General features: G+C 40.2%; 2 protein-coding genes across 4 annotated transcripts in view; one reads left to right on the forward strand and one right to left on the reverse strand.

Annotated features, from left to right (window-relative positions):
• The first annotated feature begins 875 nt into the window (after positions 1-875).
• Positions 876-17,085, forward strand: ANGEL2 (angel homolog 2). Of its 2 annotated transcripts, none has more exons than XM_040550855.1 (9): positions 876-1,140; positions 3,062-3,495; positions 5,130-5,383; positions 7,118-7,187; positions 8,917-9,338; positions 10,309-10,435; positions 11,096-11,156; positions 13,536-13,699; positions 16,599-17,085. In XM_040550855.1, the coding sequence occupies exons 1-9, from the start codon at positions 1,121-1,123 to the stop codon at positions 16,751-16,753; spliced, it is 1,707 nt and encodes a 568-aa protein (XP_040406789.1). In that variant the 5' UTR covers positions 876-1,120; the 3' UTR covers positions 16,754-17,085. The 2 variants fall into 2 exon arrangements, with proteins under 2 accessions (XP_040406789.1, XP_040406788.1); XM_040550854.1 differs by lacking the exon at positions 876-1,140 and adding an exon at positions 1,358-1,512.
• Positions 17,086-18,334: 1,249 nt separating this feature from the next.
• Positions 18,335-20,998, reverse strand: part of VASH2 (vasohibin 2) — a 29,240-nt gene continuing 26,576 nt past the window's right edge. For both annotated transcript variants that reach the window (XM_040550858.1, XM_040550857.1), the window contains one exon: positions 18,335-20,828. In XM_040550858.1, coding sequence (XP_040406792.1) covers positions 20,759-20,828 — 70 coding nt within the window. In that variant the 3' untranslated portion in view covers positions 18,335-20,758. The remainder of the gene's footprint in view (positions 20,829-20,998) is intronic.

Consider the following 20,998-nt stretch of genomic DNA (forward strand, 5'->3'; position numbering starts at 1 on the left):
CCTAGATATACAAAATAATAAGTAGAGAAGAGTAAACAATCTGTAATTAAGTGTTACTGGTTTATTAAGACTTAACCTAGGGCAAAGCAAAAAATAATTGCAAAATTCAGAAGAGAAACAATTTGTATCACATGAATAGGTTAATCTTTTAGTTATCTTCTATTTGGTGTTTTCACAGTTAATTTTATGCTTACCAACATATCTTTGTCTTTTTAAAGTCTTGTCTTAAAAAAAAAAAAAGTTTCACCCTTTCCCCTTTTCTAGCCTCACTACTGAGATTATTATTATGCAAAAACTTTCAAAGCGACAGAGTAACCTGGGTGCCTTATACAGCATTGGTTGTCAAAATGGAGAGAATAACTACATTCTGCAGGAAGATTCCCACTGCTCCTAAAAATAAGAGCAGTTTTTGGTGCTGAAGCTATGGGTTACTGTCTTCTGTCTTATAAATATACCCAAGAAGTAAGAATACTTCAAAAATACAGAAAAGAACAAATTACAGAAATAATGTATGTATGGAAAATAACAGTTGAGAGTTCTTTTACTGCTGACAAATTACAGAGCTAGTAGCTTCACTCCCTTACTACCTTGTGAAGAAACTAACAGAAAATCTTTGCCTTTTGCCATTAAGTAAGCTGTGTTCAAGAATAAAAACCCAAAGTGAATCAGACACATTGCCTAACATAATACTCGTAACATAATCACATTATTCCAGTTTAAGTGTTCCCTACCAGTCCTGGGAAAAGCTTAAAATTATTGCTTACTTAAAGTCACTTGTATGAAAAAAAAGGAATGCAGAGAAACAGTATTTTGCTGGATTACAGTTCCTGCACAACATCTGCCTTATGCAGCACTATCATATTTCATATGCTTTGTGCTATATTTTCTTACAGTAAACAGAGCCAGCATGTGCTCTGTCCTCAGAAGACCTCCAGAATGCATTTAACTCCGTATTCGTGCAACACTGGCAGAAGCAGACCTGGTGGTTTATGCGGCTGGTAGCTACGTGTGCATCTGCAGGGCTGCCAGGGCAGGCAGGCTTCCACTTCTTTCACGAGATTGGGACTCTCTACCACCACAGAGCAACACTCGCTTACATGTGGAGCATTTTAACCCAGGAATGTTAAAATACAGTCTTGGGTGAGTGGCTTTTATTTTTCTGCAAACAGCGAGTGGCACCTTGAAACAACCTGCAGCTCTTCCTCAAGATGCTTGAGGCCCTGGGGAACGCGTGCTAAAGACAGCATCCCACAGAGAAGACAGTGTATGGAAAAAGCAGCATAAAAAGAGCGTTACATCTGCTTTTAAAAAAATAAAAAAAGGCCGAAAGTGAGAAGCGAGGCAGCCAACAACCCATCCCTCGGGGCACAACATGGCGCCCGGCCCGGCCCGGGCCCAAGATGGCGGCCCGGCTTCAGCGCCCCGGAGCCAAGATGGCCGCCCTCTGACTACAAGTCCCAGGGGCGAGCGGGGCGCGGGGCGCGGCCTGGCCGCCGCCGCCTGCCGTGCCGGGTAAGGGCAGGCAGGGAGCACGGCGGCGCCGGGCGGAGCTGGCTCCGTCCTGGGCTGACCCCTTCGGGGGGCACCGGGGCTGCGCGGAGCCGCCAGCGGGGCCCCGGCCCGCTGGGAGGTAAAGGGATGCGGGCGGGGGTCGGGGTCGCGGGGCGCTGCGGGCCTTCGCCGGGCCCAGGAGCCGCCTGGGCGCTGTCGTGCGCGGGGAGCCGGCCTCCCTCCTTCCCTGCCTCCCGGCAGCCGCCCGGGGGCTGGGGGCTGGCGCCGGTGAAGCTGCCCATTTGTGAGCAGCCCTAAAACCTCGGAGGCCCGGCGGTGGCGGCCCTTTGCTGTAAACAGCCGGCGGCATGCAAGGCAGCGGCCGGAGGGAGTAATGGAAGGTGTTTTGCTCCGCCGGTCGCTGCTCGCTGCGGAAGTCCGTCTGCGGCCGTGCTTTGACAAAGGCTTCCCTTAGAATGAAGTCTTTCAGAAATCTTTGTGAAGCAAGAGTTCCAGGAGTTATCCTCAAAGGAGGGACGGCTCTTGCTCTAGGGCTGCATCGTAACGCTGCGGTGCTTTGGGGCGGTATTTCACTTGTGTGACAAAGGAGCTACTTCTAGTGCATCACGGTGAAAACTATTTCAGAACAAGCTGGTTTTGCAGAGTTGTATTTAAGTTTATTTGCTAGGCTGAATGACAGGCAGCGGGTTCTGACTTTTACTTCAGGCACATCGAGCTTTGATGTCTTCAGCTCATAACATCAAAATATGTGTTGTTGCTCAAACAATGAGGAAGCTGAGACAGACTGATGTCACTTAGCTTCCTACGTTTTTGTTGACACTAAGACTTTTCCTCCGGAGTGGGTGGGGAACAAACATTTTATCTTCGTGGCGTTAATCGTTAAGCTGCGACTTTCTCACCTAGAAAGCAAACATTAAGCATTCACATAGTAAAAGTTACTGTGTACGCTGGTGCCAGAAAGGGGGAGAGCGTTAGTACCCTCTGTTTCCCTGTCTTGTTGGCTTTGTGGCTGGAGCCAAGTTTGTGACTCTTTCAGGAAGTCAGAAACTTGCTCAAAGCAGTTTTCTGATTCTTTTCAGATAACCTAATAATAAAGTTAAAACAGCATGCAGAAATGATCTTTTGTAAAGATCATTCTGCTGATCACTTGAAAGATGTGATATTGAATTTAACAAGGCAGGGAATAAATTGTGGATAGTTATTAAGATGGAGAGTTTGAAAATTTAAATTACATTTGTTATGCTGAAGGGGAAAAAGAAGACAAGATCAGTTTGTAAACTTCCCCTTTAGAAACTTCAACTTTTACCTAAATGATTTACACATTTGCCAGTTACATGTGTAATGCTACATAAAAGGTCATAACATATAATTGGTATCTAAAAATAAGATTCTTATCCTGTGTAGGTGAGTTAGAACTCATAGGAAAATGAGTTAACTTGTAGAGAAAGATTACTTTTCATATGTCATGATCAGGGTGACTTGCATCTACAGTCTTCTACATGCAGATTTAGTTGCATTTAAGTAATAAACCTTATGCTTTCTCTGGTAGACACTCCATGCTGCCCCGTCACATGCAGAGGCTGGGCAGAGACTGGATTGCCCACTTGAATAGTTCTCAGGTATTCACTTCGAATGGCCCAGTTTCCACCTGCATGAGATGGGCCGGACATTATCCTCGGGCCTCGTTTCCTCTTCCTGTTCCAGTTGACTTCTCAGCAAACTGGAGGTTCCCTCCATTTTTTGGACCTTGGAGGCAATTTCAGAACTCCAATTGGCAGCTTGATAACTTTGCACAAAGTTCTTGTTTTCATCTACCAAACCCCAGTATGAAATCTGAGGGAGAAGAGCCACTGACAAAGAAGAGAAGACTTAGTGGTCAGCATGATACTCCAACTCCTGAGGAAGAAGCAAACTTTGCTAATCAGAAGGAAGCATTGTGTCTTTCTGTAGCACAGAATGAAAAAAGTGATAGCAGCAAGAAAGGTAAAAAAAAAAAAAAAAAAAGCTCTTTGTCTGTTTTGCTTGCTTATTTATATTACTATGAACTTAACTTGTTAGACACAATGTTTCCTGCAACTTTTGAGTTACTGTTTTTCTTGGCACCTCTCCCAAGAAAACATCTGTCTTAATGTTACAGTTCTGTAATGCTGTCAGTAGATTGCTTTATTCTGTGATGTCAAACAGCCTGTCAGAAAGAAAGGTATACTGTACTTGGTGGCAGAGCAAACAGCAAATGTGAAGCACAAATACACCTACCCAACTCAATAATCCACTTTCATGGAACTTGGAAGTGTCTGTGTTAACTTATTACACATGACATCAAATGTTTCACTAAGTGTTTAGGGTATTAACGGTTTTTGGCAACTGTGAAACAAACGGAGGGGCACCGTCAAGATTGCAGCCCTCTTAAATAAATTACTTGCATAGCAAAGTAAAAGAAGTTGTATTGTGCCTGAAAAGGACAACAGATGCCATCAGGATCCTAAAGGACTTTTTGGACACAAGTATCCATAAACGTGAAGAATTCCTTCCTGAAGAATTAGAAAAGTCATCCATTATCAGGAGCTGAAGGAAGGGAGGCTGCTCCATGTCATTACTGCTGAGTCCTGCCTTAAACACCCTCCCCCCAGCAAGCATGTCTTGACTTACCTTTTTATCTGAGAGAGTGGTGGGCATTGTGGCCCATCCTAGTTATCTTTCATTCACACATTGTAAGGTGATGGTAATTAAAGGCACTCACTGAGGAGCAGTGTGGCTTCTCTCCCACTATAAAAGCAGTATTTTGCTGTACTTGCAAATAGTGGATAAAGTCCTGAATAATGTGAGCACAGTGCTGAAATCTACTACCCAGGTAGGGCAGATACTAACAGCTCTTGCTGCAGTCTGCTGTTTGTCGATAACACAGATAACTGGGCCTTGGCGCTCTCTTGGATGAGCTGGAACATAGCTGAAAGGCATCTTTGATCACAATCTTTTTAAATGGAGAAATACATACCTGAAAACAATTGGACACTTCATGAGGGGCAGATATTCTTATAAACTTTCATACACAAATAATAGATACTAAACTAGGTATGGCAGAAAGGCAAAGTAAGCCTTTTCAGAAGTCTTTGTTAATTCTGAGGCTTATAATTTCTTAAAATTTCTTAACCTCACTGAGGAAAATCAACTTTGGTACCTGTTTTGGTACAAAATAGATGAAGAAGCATGTATGCTGTTCTAAGGGTGTGCCCCAGGCTGCCATACCCCATGTCCACTGGGGAGGCAGTAGCATAAGCCTGCGTCAGAGTCTGGCTTTGGCTTACTGGTTTGACAGGCTCCAACAAGCAAGATGGTGTGGTAGGACAGCAGTGATCTCCTTAGAACATGCCAGTTTCCTAATTTCAAAGTCATTTGAAATCGAGAGCATGTAATAGTTTTCTGGTGTGTTTTTTACTGATGCTTATATAAAGTTTATCTTAAATGGAGGGTCTGAATCACTGCTAATCAAATGAGCTTTGAGAATTGCTTAAGTAATCTCACAGGCAAATAGTTGTCAGTAGAATGATTTCCAATAGCGGTAAGAAGTCATATGGTGTATTACATAACTTGTTTTCTGCTGCATGTGTTTTTAACAGGAACCATCAAAAGGCACTGGGAATATTTCTGTCAGCACAGTAAAACAATGAAGGTCTTTGAAAATAAAGAAACTGACCAAAGCAATAGAGAATGTGAAGCAAAATTTGATTTTACAGTCATGTCCTACAATATCCTCTCGCAGAATTTGTTAGAAGATAACTCCCACCTGTACAAACACTGCAGGCAACGCTTGTTAATCTGGACGTACAGATTTCCCAACATTCTGCAAGAAATCAAACAGCTGGATGCGGATGTGAGTACAAAACGAGCGTGCGAATGTTAGTAAGAGCTGATGAAATGAGGCAGCAAACTTCTGTTGTATTTTCTTTTAGTAGGTGGGCTGTCTAGTGGATCGAACTGAGCTTTTAGTTATCTCATGCTTAACAGTGGTTCTGCTTTATGCTTACACAATTAGTGTATTCCGCGTGATCCAAACTTGCAGCAAAGGCAAACTCTAGAGTATATATTACTCATGATTGCTTTTTTTCCCCTATCTTACACCTAGAATGGCCTTTTTGACATGACTTTGATGTTCTGTTCATACGGTGTAATTTTTTTTAAAAAACAAAACTTTCACATAAATAAGGCACTGAACGTACAAGCAACTACACTTTCATAGGCCAAAGGTCTATTTGGTCTTGTCCTGTCTTCAACACATGTAATGACAGCTGTCGAGTAGAATAGGGCACCTTTTCTCTATGATAGTCTCAGCTTCTGAACCTCGAATTGAAGTCTGTGTCTTCAACTGTACCTGAGGTTATTTAGTGCAAAGGACACAAACAGTTGGTCATTACTGGCAAATACTTAATCTTGGATACCAGGCTTTTGTGGAAGGAATTAGTATGTGTGCACACAGCAGGGTGAAATTAAGGCAATCGCCAGGACTGGCATTTTCTGTCTTTCAGGTGTGTGACTTTGACTTCAGATTTGTTTAGATAGTGGTAACATCAAGTGTCCATCTTCAGTAAATCAAAAGTCCATTTCTAAAACCTGGCTGCTCATCCTTTAGAGCTGTTTGTTAGACCAGGTAATAGAGAACTTGCTGTTGGGTGGGAATCCTTGGTTTGGCAGGCAGGCAGACTCAAATGTTGTGTTTACTTTTCTGATTGTGTGAGGTCTTGAGTGACGAAACTGCTGTTTTCTTGAGATTACTGTTGGAGGTTGTGAGAAAGATGCAGCTGTTAGTAGTACCTATTTCAAGTGAGACTCTGATCCAGAAGTATTCTTTGTGGTTGTTATTTTCTCTCTTCACCTGGTATTCTGCACCGTTTGACTTGTGAACAGGCTTACTGCTCTTCACTACTGAGACACACCTCTGAACTTCTGCTGACAGCAGGGTTTGAAAAAATACCTTGTCTTGTAGGGCTTTACATGTTCTTGGTTGGCTGGTCATGGGTGTTTTTGTTTGTTTTAAGCACGCTCAGTGCTTATTGTTAATCAGGAAGTCAAGTCAAACTTTGCTTCAGTCATTGTTCAGGTCAATGAAAGTTTGGTGATAGAGTTCAACCTGTTCGTGTCAGAAAACAGTGCTGAGCAAATCGAAGTAATTGTGTTAGAGAAGCCACCAAAAAGCTGCTTTGTTGTACCACGTGGAAAATGCAATCGTGTGAGTGTGTAGGCAGGAAGCTGGAGATGAAAGTCCTCTTCAGGAGGGGCTCTGATGGGGATCTGCCTAGTGCTAGCAGCGGTAACAGACTTCTCCAGGAGGAAGGGTTGGAGCGAAAGCCAGCCCCTCTGGCAAAGAGCGGTCCGGGGTAGGCGCTAAGGCCTGCAGAGCCACACAACGCAAGACTGGGATGGAGGTGACACCTTGTATTGCCTGCACTGAGTCACAGCAGGCAGCTGCTCACAGCCCCTAGAAGGGTCTGAAATATTTTTTATTATATCTGACATATTTTTTTTGTTTAAGCCTATAAAGACTGCCAACAAAGGGATGAATTAATACTTTAACCTACTGACATCTTTTAATTGTAAACTTTTGCTTTAGGTACTTTGTTTACAAGAAGTCCAAGAAGACCACTATAGAAAAGAGATCAAGTCAAGTTTGGAATCCCTGGGTATGATGAAATTCTTATGACCAGTACACTTTGTTTTTTTTTCCTTCTGATACTGCCCTCCACCTCCCCAAATCTCTTAGATGATAGAAACATGTCTCCAGCCTTTATATGCAAAAATATTATATACCTTCTTTTATATTTTCATCAAGCACTCTCTTGAAACTACCATAGTGTTTTTCTATCAGTATTCCTGTTGGATAGCTTTTCCCAAGTATTTGTTTCTTCCAGCTTGCAACCTTGCAGTATCAGCAGTAAATTTTATCCGTGGTCAGTTTATGTTCGTTAGTTTTTATACTAGTACTGTCGGTCAGCCTAACTAGCAGTGTCTTGTCACTCTGTCATAGGAATCGGTGGCAAGGGACATGCTGATAGGGATGTCATTCTATGGTGGTTTAAACTCATTGAAGTTTTATTTGCACCCAGTCCCAGGGCCCCACTCCCTTCCTGGCACTGGTACTTGTCTGATGCCAGGAGGAGCCTGGACTGATTTTTTTTATTTATTTTTTCTTTACGTCTTGGTAGTCTAGCTCCCAGAACCAAGTGCATTTAAAGAAGGCAGAGTAATGGCAGCCCTGACTTAAATCAGTTTGGAATGTGGAATAGCAATGCAAGGCCAGGCTCCTGTGGGCAAGGGAGCGTTCGGTCAACTCCGCTTTATGGGGCTGTACTTCATGAATTTATATGGCATGTGCTGGGCAGAGAAGTGTTTAAAAAAAAAAAAAAGTATCGCGGCAAGGTGTTTAGTTCTTTCTTACACAGATAAGGTCTCATTAAAATCTGAGTTTCAGCTCTGCATAGAGTAAAGAACTTGGAAAATTACTATTTTCAGGCGGACTTACGTGAACTCCAGTTCTGTCATTTGATAGGTGTCTCAGTTTTCCTGTTGCAAGCTTGCCTATTGCTGCTAACTGGATAATTGCATAATTGTGTAAATATGTTTAAGCATTTGATGGTCTATGAATCATTTTAGACAGTGATTTATGACTTACAGTGATTATTGCTTTTGGTTGGAAGACCTCACTGCTAGTATTTTTAAACCGTTATAGTAACATTCAGAAAAAAAAAAACTTCAATACAGAAGTCTACTTTTATGGGGCTTGGGGTTTAGATTTTTTCTTTTTTATTTGTTTGTATTTTTTGTTTGTTTCTTGTTTTGTTTTTCCACATGAGCAGAGAAGAACATGATTGGTATTTTAAACTATTTTGATGCTTATACATTGCAAAAGGCATTAGACCAAATTTACTGTGGTTGTTTCTTTAAACTGAAGTTAGGACAAAGCTTTGTGTACACTTTCCGTCCTGAATCATATTTTGAAGCCTTTCTTAAGAAGTTGCTTCTTAGCATACAGAGAAGGAATAAAATGAATGCTAAGGATACCTCTTCATATATGAATTGTTAGTGACATTAAATAATTTCTCATTTAAAGAACACAAGATAAATACCTAAAACTTCGTTACATTTTTAGCTGAACTTTATTTTGGGCAGTTAATGTTGAAGTGTTTCCTGTCTTGGGGAAACTGCTTCCCTTGGTAAAGCAACTGAGAATTTTACCTCAGAAGTCCATGACAGACGTTGAAGAAACACAGTGGACATCCCTTATCTTTGGTAGAAATAGACTGGGTCTTCACTGGTGTGGGAGAAAAGTAGTATGAAGTCTTTCTAATTTTTCTTTTAACTTACCTGTATTTATACAATGGCATTTTATGTTTTTAATTGCCTTTCTTGCAGGGTATCACTGTGAGTATAAAATGAGGACTGGGAGAAAACCTGATGGCTGTGCTATATGCTTCAAAACTTCCAAATTTAGCCTGATCTCATCAAACCCCGTGGAATTTTTTCGCCGTGATATTCCACTCTTGGACAGGGACAATGTGGGACTGGTGTTGCTTTTGCAGCCTAAATTTCAGTGTAAAACTAATGCCGCCATCTGTATAGCCAATACACATCTGTTGTATAACCCACGGAGAGGGGACATCAAACTGACCCAGCTTGCAATGCTCTTGGCAGAGATTGCTAGTGTGGCCCCTCAGGAGGACGGTACCTTCTGTCCAATTATCATCTGTGGTGACTTCAATTCTGTTCCTGGTTCTCCACTGTACAGATTTATAAAGGAAGGAAAGTTAAATTATGAAGGACTTGCTATAGGGAAGGTAAGCTGTGCTTTTCGTTTCTCATTTAAAAAAAAAAGGTTAATGCTGATTAAAGAGAAATATTTAAGTGACGCTAGAATATGATAGCTGGATTTGTGATTATTAACATTGCAGTATCAATCTTGGTGCCCTTCACAAAGCCTTTAAAGCAAAAGTTACTGTGAATTAAGCCTGGGTCTGTTAGCTGTGCCTTACAGAATGCTGTCTGTTTCATTTCAGCATGCGAGAAGAATTTGCCAAGCAAATTAATTGTTCTCAAAAGGCAGTTATCCACAAGATGATTGTATCACTGTTTCTAAGTGTCCTGGTCTTTAAATAGGATAAAATAAGTACTTAATCAAATATGTACTGTGTTCTCTCTGGAAAGATGACTTCTGTTTTGGATGAACCGTGAATTACAGTGGTTAGAATAACTGTAAAATTAAAACTATGATTAGATGCTGAACATAAACTGTGTCAGGTTATATGGTTTTCTTTGTAAATTCTTGTATGTAGCTGTTGGGTATGTCGAAAGCTATTTAATAGAAAGTAATTGGAGTACGTACAGTGAAACAATAGGAAGACAGGAGCTTTTGTTTGTTGCTAGTGGGTTGTTGTTTCTAGCCCCTCTTTGACTTTACTTGCTCCGAGAAGAATAAGCATCATGAAGATGAAGTAAGTGTCTGCTAGGGAGATGTTTATACTCGGTCCTGTTACGTTGCTAGAAGTGCTCTTGGTAGTTTCTCAGCTTTGTGTCACAAGAACTGTCTTGGAAATTTAGATATCTGCAAAAAGTTTGATAAGAGTTAACAAAAGAAGTGTACATAAGGAGAGTTTGGTATTTTTATAGAGACTTGACAAACCATTATAAAAGATTTATTCTAGGAGGCTGAATTTTGTGTAAAAATTTAAAATTTACAGAATTTTTCCATTCATTGAAATGTTTTTTAATCAGATTTCTATATGAAAAAAAGCTTGTTGTCTTTCTTAGGTTTCTGGACAAGAACAGTTTCCAAGGGGACAAAGAATCTTATCTATTCCAATTTGGCCAAAAAAATTAGGTATTTCACAGAACTGTGTATATGAGATAAAACAGCAACAAAAAGAAGAAAATGCAGGTCAGTTTTGGGTTGATGAATTTTGTGGTCCTTTGAAAACATCCTGCAGGTAGCACTGAAAAACAGATCATTTCTAGTAGAGGGGAAAAATGAGCCTTGAGAGCTTGCAAAAATTTCGTTGGTGGGCTTGTTAGAGTGTGAAGTTATTTGTTCACATAAGTATTTGCAGATTTGAATCTTTTAGAAGACACAGAAATACTATTCGGGAGCTGATCCATAATAATTAAACTGCTGTGTTTGTGTCAGTACAGGCAGTTGTGCTGTGAATAGGCAGAGAGAGAGGAATGCAGCAGCACGTGTGTAGCGTCAGCCTACGTTCTGCGCCAGTGCTGATGTATTACAGTGAGAGAACTTCATGGAACAAAGGGGAAAAGCAAGTGGTTCCTCTCTGAGTGTTATCACATCTCTCATCCACCTTTTTTCTGTGACAAACAAAATAATTTGAAATGAACGGGATGTACCTTGAAAGATTCTTTGAAGGGAATCTTAGTAATGGAACAGAATAATTAATCCAGCTTCGTGAATTTTATCTTGCTTGCTGCGAGAAATAAGTATACTTAGAGATATAACAGGTGGCTGTATTATTCTGTAGCTTTTCAATACTGGTCTCACCTACATCCTATTCTTTAAATGTAAATTGAATGTATTTTTGTTTTGCAGGAGAAAAAATGGAAGAAGCAAAATTGAACAATACCAAGGAGATTGTAAGAGCATCTGAAAAGTACGTGTTGTGGGGGGGAAGAAATGGAAACCATGGACTGGTTCTTAGTTTTTGGGGTGAGGGGTGTCGTTTGGGTTTTGTTTTTAGGCCAAACTTGTATCTGATTCCAGACATGGATACAAGATGCTCACCCAACTCAATCTGTCCATCTGGCAAAATAATCAGTGTGTCCTGACAGGAACTTGCAAGTATTATTTCAGAATGCAGAGAAGAGGTATCAGTGCTGGTTAGAGGGTATTTTCTGTCTGCTTCTCAAAAGAATGCATCTGATATTTTTGTCACTTCTTGGCATAAGCAGGACATATCAGCTTGCTCTGTAATCACATCGTAGGAAAGCGGTGAACTGCAGTCCAGATGCGTAAATCATGTAGTCATGGTTGGTTTTGTTTGTTTGCTTTTAGAGGAGTGTTGTCTTGCTGCTTGTGTTGGTACGCTTCTCTCTCTCCTGTTCTTGAGATGCTGGTTTACAGATGCTAATAAAATCCTGTAATACAGTGTGACATTTGGATAAAATAGGGAACCGGAAAGGTCAGGAGTTCTGTGGGAGAACTGAAGTTTTTGGAGTCCCAAAAACTTGTAGTGTGGTTTTTTGTTTGTTTGTTTGGGGGGAGAGGGTATGGAAGAGGGATCTTTAATGTAATTATTGGTTTGGTAGTATGATTCCTATTCAGATAAAATAATTGCCAGTTAAACTGAAGGAAGAAGCCATCACTAGACTGTTTTGAAGAAATATATGGCTGCTTTTTGAAAGGAAGAATATATTTGCATTTTAAATACTTATACCAGTTTGGTAAATAAGGCACAGAAGGAGGAAGCTACCATAACTGTGTATGTGTGATGTCAGGCTCCAAGTTAGCTGTTTCTTCTGATCAGAAATGAGGTCTCGGTACCACTACTGGTAGTCACCTTAAAACCCCTGGTAATAGAAAAGGTAAGTAATGGCATTTCTGAGAAAAGAAGGTAATCCAGGAAACCCTCTGCTACAGTGTAAATCCATAGCATGCCACATGTTGAAGACTGCTTGCAGGTTTTTTTGCTTCATCTTAAAAAGAACATGAAATAACAAGGCTGATCAAAGTTAGGGAATAGCTTTGATCTGAAGAGTGATTAAATGGACTTGGGTGCTCTTGGCTTAGAAAGAAGACAGCTGGGAAGGGATAAGGGTAAGCAGTGGGTATACAAATCATGACAAATTTCCAGGCAGTAGCTATAAAACAGGTAGAGGGTCGTCTTCTATCAGCACAACTAAAATTAACTGCTAAGCATTGTAGAAGTTTCTAAGAAATAGTAAGGAAAGCTCACAGAAGAAAAGTGTGTTGTATGTGGTTTGCCTAGTGTGGATGCAATGATTGTTGGCTAGGTTGTGAGCTGCAGGACTGTTGAAAATTGGGATGTTCTCCAGTGACCTGTATTCTTATATGCATCACCATTACAGTCGTTACTCCCAGCCTGTGTTTGCTGCTGACTGGTGTCAGGCAGTTAGGGCAGGCTGTGATGACTCAGGAACGCTGTGCTTCTGCTAACTGTGGATGAAAATGTTCCTCCAAATACAGGAAGCAGAAACCCATGGAAGCTGCAATGGATACCCTATAGTAGCAGAATCAATGGAAGAGAGGAACTTATTCCCCATCAATTTCCAGAGCAGAAATTACTACCCCTCTGTATTGTACTCACTGTCACCCAGGCAGGTGACACACTGATTTAAAAAAAAAAAAAAAAAAAACTTGGTTTCAACCAGAGCATATTGCAGATTAGGTTTAAAATGCAGCCCATGCAGGGCAAGGCAGGTACAGCTGAGGGAATGGTGATTTGCTGAAAGATGCAGTTGTGTCTTTTGTTTTTCAGGATTACAAAAACAGGTGAGATGAGGTGGGATGAACTGGAGTAGTCTGACAGGTGATGGGGAGACACAAAATGGGAGCCTGAGTAGAAGAAGATCAGCATAGCCTAATGTAAAAACACCTGATAGCTTTGTTTAGGAAAAAAAATATTAATTTCTCTGTATGCTGAAGGGCCCAGTTAGATGAGTTGAGTTAGTCCCTTTCATGTAAGCTATTCTCATAGATACTTCTACCCATGTTTCAGGGAGAGATAGCACAATGAGCTCGTGTGAAATCTTAAAAAAGTGTGGATGGAGTTAATCCAGTTTTGATAGGCTTTTAGGTGTCTGCCATTTACTTGAAAAAAGCTGCTTTCATTTTACCTTCAGAGGTTTGGGCCCCTAATGCAGAAGGTAGTGGGATTGATTGCTTAAGGTTGTATAACCTACATATCCAGATGATGATTTTGTTTGAACTAGAAACTGTTTGGTGTTTCTTCATTGCTTGTTCTTTCTAGGAAATGCAAGAAAATGAAATGTTTCTCTTTGATGCTGTTTAGGTTGTCTTCAAAATTGCAGCACCATTTTAAGTTGTCTTCAGTGTATTCTCACTACTTCCCTGAAACTGGGATGCCAGAAGTAACAACTTGTCACTCCCGAAGTGCAGTCACAGTGGATTATATTTTCTATTCTGCAGCAAATGATGATGATGCTACCCAGCCAGGTAAAGAAACCAAGTTGGTTTTTTTTTTTTTTTTTTTTTAAGAAATGCTAAAAGGAAACTTCCAGATCCTGTTCTAAGGGAAACACAGGGACAATTTGATCTGTATCAAGTATCTCAGGTTTGTGGTGTTGTTTTGAAGCAAAAAACTTTTACCTTTTAGAAATTACCAGAGAAATGTGTCTGGCCTTGTAAACTTACCACAGCTGGACGTAGAGTCCCACACAGGGCAAACTCTTTCAACTTGCTAAACGTTCCTGTAGTTGCCATCTTAGCTTAGAGACCAAGAGCCGAGGCTACAGAAAAGCGGCAACGTAAGTAGCACCTAGGAAATACTGGTGTCAGTAACTCATGCAGGATCTCAGTGGCAAAATAGCAATTTATGATGTGCGTTAAAGTTTATTAATGAACGATTTCTTAGAAAATCACTTTTAAGATAGATTTGATGTAATGTCTGTCCAGCAAATGACCTCATGTGTCTTTCCTCTGAGAGCAGACACTGGCACATGCCCAGTTGTCCCTCTCCCCTTGCAGTTGCGGCTGAAACTCACCAGATGGTGCAAGAAAGACACGGTGCCTCTGCGGGTGTATTTGTTCATGGGTAGTAACAGTACAGTCCTTGATTGCTTTTGTGTTCTTACCATGGATATTCCTGAGCAGACTTTCCATGTGAGGCTTTCCATGTTACAAAAAAGAAAATAGACCTTCCACGTTATACTTAGCTGTGTGTTTTATGCCATTGTCAAAGAACATTGCACAGCACTATGAGATAAATAAATGGCTTTGCAGAACTCAGAGCAAAGAAAGCTGGGTTCCGCTCCTGCTCCCAGTGTAGGTTGCAACTGATGTTTATAAATTAACATTCATTTCAGTATCTGAAATGAAAATACCACCTTCATCTCTCTCACCTTGAGTCTAGGCTGTTAAAATTCATTGAGTCAATAGACAAAAGTCTCATTTGTCTTAACATGCACAACAAATGCTGTGTTAGTGTAAAGTAACAAATACAAAAGCTTTAAAACACAGAAATAAAAGTTCTGAAAAGCTGGATGACAAGTGTCTAAACTCAGCCTGGATTGTGTGACTTGAGTGCTGTGTGGTTTCAGTGCAGCATCTTGCAAAACAGAATCCTAATTCACATGCCCATAGATTTTGTTTCAGTACCAGTGGCCCAGCAGAGCTATAGCACTTCTTTCTTCCTGCATGGTTTTTCAAATAGATCTTTCACCTCATGTCAGAGCATAGAAGAGGAGCAAACTTGAGTTCTCGGAGTAATGTAAACTAGTGTAGTTCTTATTCATTAGTTCTCAGTTTGGATTTTCAGTTGTCTGATGACTGTCATTGGATGTCCATCATGGAAAGTGGTCCAAAGTCAGAAGAAGTGACTTAGATGTGGTCTGAGGCTGGCTGGTCACTTTTTTCCCACTAAAGGTGTTGGTTTTTTTTTTTTTCTTTTGGAAGAGTTTTGATGCTTTGGTTTATGTTATGCTTAGTCCAGAATTTTGGACTTGCTGTGAAAGCAGGGTTCAGTACCTACCTGGCTTCTTCGGGATTCGATTTTGCTGGTTGCAGAGTGCCCTGAGCTGAAATTAATTGCTGCACGCAGACCAAGCTGTCTGTAGCACCAAACTGCTGCTTTATAGACATTCGGGTGCTGTGCCAAATGATAAACTTGGCTCAAGAGCTGGGCAGACGTGCTCTGGAGCTGTTGAGGCATCTTTGCAGCGAAAAGGCTTTTCTTCAAAGCAGTAGTAAACAGCTGCTGGGCTGTTAAAGGCCTGGAAAGCTGGCAGTTGGCTAAGCAGTGAAGATGTTGAACTATCTGAGGAGTTTAACAGTTGCTGGATAATCCTTTAAATACCCCTACTGTTAAGACAGTACCTAAAAAGGTTCAGTCAGAAGGATCTAAATTTGCTGATCATCTTCACACAGACATTTTTTTTCTGTCAAAGTTGGAGCTGCTGTTTGTGCTGTACCTGAAAAGCAGTCAGCCCTTCAGTATTCTCTCTGCACTCTGAAAGCAATAGCTAGGGCTGCTGAATAGTCTTCTTCCTCAAAGAGACAGCTTAAGAAGCCTGAGTTTGTTGACATGTCACTGCTGGATCTTATTCTTAATGGAATTCCTTTACTTGACTCAAAAAAAAAGCTTATTAATTCTTGCTGCTGATAGATTTTGGTTTTTTTGATGACACATTTTAAGTATATTGTAATAGTAATGTGTAATAATAACAAGGCTGTCAGTCATCTTCCCCTCTTCCATGAAAAATGTGGTGCTTTTGATTTTTTGGGGGGAGTTTTGGGAGGTGTTTGGGTTTGTTTGTTTGTTTTTTTTGCCATTATTGAAAGTGGCAGGAAACACCAGAGAGAGATCCATTTCTTACCATGGGCAGTTCGGAAGGGAGATACCAGAAGACTTTCATCCTCAGCAGTGAAAATATCTGCTGCCTGCTGGAGAATTGTATGCTTGAGGATACAGAAATAAAATGTTATGTGAAATGGTGACTCTCAAAAGATCCTTCATTTTGCAAATGTCAGCTCTGTTTAACCATGCTGTTATGCTGGAGTCTAAGACTGGATTGTATGAGGCTTTTCCAGGGAAGTTACAATGGACAAATCAATCCCTTTCCCTTTCTACCTCCATACCTCCTTCTGCAAAATGGAGGGGCAGTATCTTTTGGAGTACTTTGAGCTCTACTGGTTATAAGTAAGTCCTATTGTGAGGGTACAGTAATAAACTGAAAGAATTTCCAAAACACCTTATTGGTGATTTTGCATGGAATGGTAACCACTTCAGATTATTTTTGTTGTTTTCTTCTTTCTGAATATGTATGAATGTGACTTTTATTTTAACATTTAGTCCACACTGATGAATGTTTCTTTTTTTTTTTTTTTTAAATATCAGGAGCAGTGGATTCTTTTCATGGAGGTCTGAAGCTTCTTGGTAGGCTGGCACTTCTAACAGAGAAAGATCTCTGGACTGTTAATGGTCTGCCCAATGAAAATAACTCTTCTGACCATCTGCCATTGCTAGCAGAGTTCAGGCTTATTGAGCGGTAATAACCAAAGGAATTTTCATGTAGCTAAAGTTACCTTCACCTTCTCCCTTCATGTGATTTTTATTTTTAAGGGTTAATTCAAGCACTGCTGGTCCGGTTTAAACAGGTTTGCATGCGTGCTGATTTGTTAGTGTTGTGTAAAGTAGACTTTTTAAAGAGACTTTTTTTTAAACATATAAATGACTTTATGAAGTCTTTGAGGCAAAAAAAAGTTTACATTAGCTTCCTCTTTGATAATGGAAAACATCTGTGCCAGTCTTAAAATGGCATTATTTTTCACAGAGATAGTGTAAATGGTTTTTATTGTAAATATTAGTAAAATTGATTATTCTCTGACAACTGTGTCATTCTTCAAGCAAAGGGAAGTGAGTTTGTGTGTATGCCCCATGTTGTAATAAGTTAAAAGTAATGTTTTATTACAGAGTTACTCTGCAGATGGCTCTGCAGATGCTTTCATCTGAATAATTCTGCAAAGGAATTGCCCTTATTACTTACAGTCAGTGCAGAGGCTACAGGGTTGGACCTGGATAGTTTTGCATAAGGCAACTATTTATGCTCTTAAAAGTTAAACTTCTAAAAGGTCTAGAGACAACTAGCATTCACTAGAATCTTTTTTAAAGTATACAAAATAAAACCAAGTTTAATAAGCATGCAATCTTATAGAAAACTCAAAAAGAAAGTCTTCTACTTCCTTGGACTTCACGTATATTTAACAACTGGTTAAAGGTGGTTTTTTTTCCACTTAGTTTTAAAATATCAAGTTGTGTATTTAACAGGGGAAGATGGGTAATGGAGAAGTTCTGCTGTTTCAGTGAACCTTAACTTGCGCATTACTTGTCCAGCATCCAGCCCAGTATTTATTTAAAGCCTCAGCTCTCCCACAGTACAGATTTCACATCAGCTCCACTCTTTTACACAGAGGAACACTTCCTTCGGCCAGTCCAAGTATGTAGTTATTCACAGCGGTTTGAATCTCCAATTTTACACTAATTTAAAAGCAAGTGTTTTGGACTTGCTGATCAATGGCTTTCCTATTTGGTTTCCGTTCAAATACTGTGTCACTGTTACATTTTAAAATGGCCAAATTCAAGGCAGTAAACATGACAGCCTTCTGAAAACACACCCCACTCCCTGGCAACCCCCTGACACCATTAAGGCAGTAAGATTTTTTCTATTTCATTAGGGTATGTTGTTACTAAAGGACTATAGTAATTTCCTTTCCAACAGGGGAAAGGATCACCTTAAGTCTCTTCCCCCATTTTGATGACATTAACAGGGAAAGGGCCAAGGCAGTACTGAAAGAATACACAGCAATAGAGTTTCAGACTTGTTCTAGTCTGTCAGTGTAACCCAGTGAATGGTTAGGGTAGGTTTAAGGGTTTAATGCATAAATTTCTTTATAGAACAGTAAATGATGGATGTAGGTATTTAGCTTACAAAAGTCTGTTTTGGTTCCTTTTTGTCACGTTGATTCTAGACTGTAGCCTAATAAAATGATTTAGACATTTTTCTGGAATATTGCAACCAGGCCACATACATATAATAGCCAGTGTTAGACAAGACAAAAAATAACCCTAAATCATTAAAAAGACTACCATGAAATTTTTATTGAAGTCTTACACTGTGCCTAAGCATACAAGTAATGAAAAAGAGAGCAGCATGCATGTTTTCTACATTATTTGATGACTTTGCAGGGAATTAAAATCACTAGAACCACAATTAAGACAAATGCCATCATAAGCAAGTTTCAAGAGAATATTTCAGCTGAACTTCAAAGCAAGACCCACCCCAAAAGCAATTTGTCACACAGCTCTATAGCATAAAGGAGTTTCAGTATAAGTTAGAGGTTAAGAGAAAATAACTCAAAGTGCTCTGGACACTGGTAAAAGCTATATACCAACCACTGTCACTCAAGCTTAAGTAAACAATGGTTTTATAGAAAAAACTTGCAACATATTAGATAACCTCATGCTATAGAATACAGGTGATCACCATGTAAGTTTTTCCACAGTATTTTACCCATGAAAAATCTAAGGGACACAAAAAAATTGTCGCAAGACACTGAGCAGCACAAAGTGTAAAACAAACTCTGCAGCTGATGTCAAATCACACAAGGATTTCTACCAAAAGAATATTTCCCTCTTCAACTTCACTCCCGACCCAAAAAAAATCCTGTTGTGAACACAGGAGTGAAAAAGGCTGGGGTGAGAGGGATGAGAAAGGCCTCCCTGTAATCGATAAAGTCATCTTGTACAAAGAAGTATAATACATTTGAAAAGCCTTTCTAGGCATCCTGAAGCCTGATTATTGAAAAGCCTTTTACGGTTTGTAGAAGGTTGCTGGGTCTCTGTGTTGTCTTCCTGCCCTAGGTAGCTCAGATTCACTGACTTCTCTGAGCAATGAGGTTTGTGTACATGCGCTCATCTCCTTCTGTATTCATTCAATTCTTGGCTGAGACAAGAAGGGTTCTTGGAGCTTAAATCCTTCAATTTGATTAAGCGTTACTGTCGTGTTGATGCCCTGTCTTCTCTGCGATTCCAAAGAAAGTAAGCGCCCAGGAGAGGAGGTACACACGTCCCATGGCAGTATAATCTAGGAGCACAGCACAAAGGGTAGAGGCTGGACTTTTGGAAGTATCCAGTTTCTGTTTAGGCACCTAATGAAATATTTTCAGGAACACAGCCCTCAAATGCTTCCAGAGAACTTCACTAACGTGAAGGGCAGACTCCAAGGAAAGCCTTACCCCACCGCTTGAAAATGCTGCCATCCATCACAGGTCCTTGGCCCAATCTTCGAATGGAAGGACAGAGTAGGGAGGAAGCAGATGATTCTCTGTTATTTCAGACATACAGTTGATTTTATTGCTGAATTTGTTCCAATACAAGCTTCTTTATTCAGGTCTGACTAAGCAGTTGTTACTACAGTGCATATACAAAGAACTCCCTACAGCAGCAAGGTGGAAGCTTCACTTCAGCCTGTGATGTCTGATCTTAATATAAGATGTCAAGGCATCACTATCTGAGACTGCTCAGCCTTTCAAAGACAAGGTTCAAAATTGCACACAAATGTTGAAAGGAAAGCATAAAGACTCGGGCTAGTAATTCTGACATTTTCTCTATTATTCCAAGAACATATACAAGAAACAAACTAGTACATGAACACTTGTCTCTCTAAAACAGCAATCTCTAGTTTTTGTGCTTCAGCAGTGTAGTCTGGAAAGACTAAAAGCTTGTGACAAAGTATAAAAAATTATTAAAGTTTAGAAATGCATTATTCAATTACTGTCATTTAAAAAAACACTTTTTTTTTTCTGAAGATGTCAGTGTTTAAGAATACACTTGCATATTACTATTACCTAACATCTTTCAGCAACATGCACAAAACAATAATACAGGTGGCAGAGCACATCCAGTGCTGTTTCAATACTACCAGAACTGCTGGGAAACGGTACGAATTCATTACAAAACAATAGTACTGACAGTTTTGCATATCTATTAAGTTTAGTGAGGTAATGTTGACAATTTAAAAACTCATGCCACTTCTGCACTGCTTGTTTTTATTGCTGAATTAAATATTAATACTGTGATTTTTTTAAACACTGCACCCCAGCACATCTTAAGACTGTGTTTGATTTTGTAGTCATCCCAAAGCTACTACCCAGCACATCGTCCAAATTCAATTAATACTTGTACAGCAAAACTCTACGTGTAGAAACTCGCTTACCACTGGAATTACCTCCCACAGGATAGAGTGAAAAGGACCTCACATCCTGGCAAGCAACTTGAGGTTCTCTTCACTGATGCCTTTTCCATGAGTCAAATGAAAATAAATACTGCCACCAAAATAAAAATAAAAATCCCCCCGTTCTATTTCCTAGGTAACACTTTTATTTTAAACATCCACGAGTTAATAAATAGTCCCATTCCTTTTTCCTTCCACTGGAGTGCAGGTAAAGTGCAGCGGGAAGCACCAAGGAAGCCCTCTCTCTGTCCAGCCTATGGCTTTGTTAGATGCGGAGCTGGTAGCCCACCTCGTTGAGCGTAGCCAGGTCTCCCTTCTTGTCCACCACCGCTGGCCTGCGGGCAAAGGAGGGAAGAGGGCGCTGCTTAACAACGGTCCTGATGCTGCCATGCAGGAACTGAGAGCACGTGTAGAACCAGGGACAGTTTACTTCAAAAATTTCCCCACAGAGGACTCTACAGCATGTCCAAGTCCTCACAGAAATCACAGCTAAAGCCTGAGCAGT

The sequence above is a fragment of the Cygnus olor genome, chromosome 3, assembly GCF_009769625.2.
Source record: "Cygnus olor isolate bCygOlo1 chromosome 3, bCygOlo1.pri.v2, whole genome shotgun sequence".
In the NCBI taxonomy this organism is placed as follows: Eukaryota; Metazoa; Chordata; class Aves; order Anseriformes; family Anatidae; genus Cygnus; species Cygnus olor.

Excerpts from the sequence above, each read along its gene's own strand:
- ANGEL2 (XM_040550854.1), top strand. The coding sequence starts at position 1,373 with ATGGCGCCCGGCCCGGCCCGGGCCCAAGATGGCGGCCCGGCTTCAGCG. Across the intron at positions 1,513-3,061 it reads GCCGCCGCCTGCCGTGCCGG|ACACTCCATGCTGCCCCGTC; the intron begins GTAAGGGCAGGC and ends TTTCTCTGGTAG. Across the intron at positions 3,496-5,129 it reads AAGTGATAGCAGCAAGAAAG|GAACCATCAAAAGGCACTGG; the intron begins GTAAAAAAAAAA and ends TGTTTTTAACAG.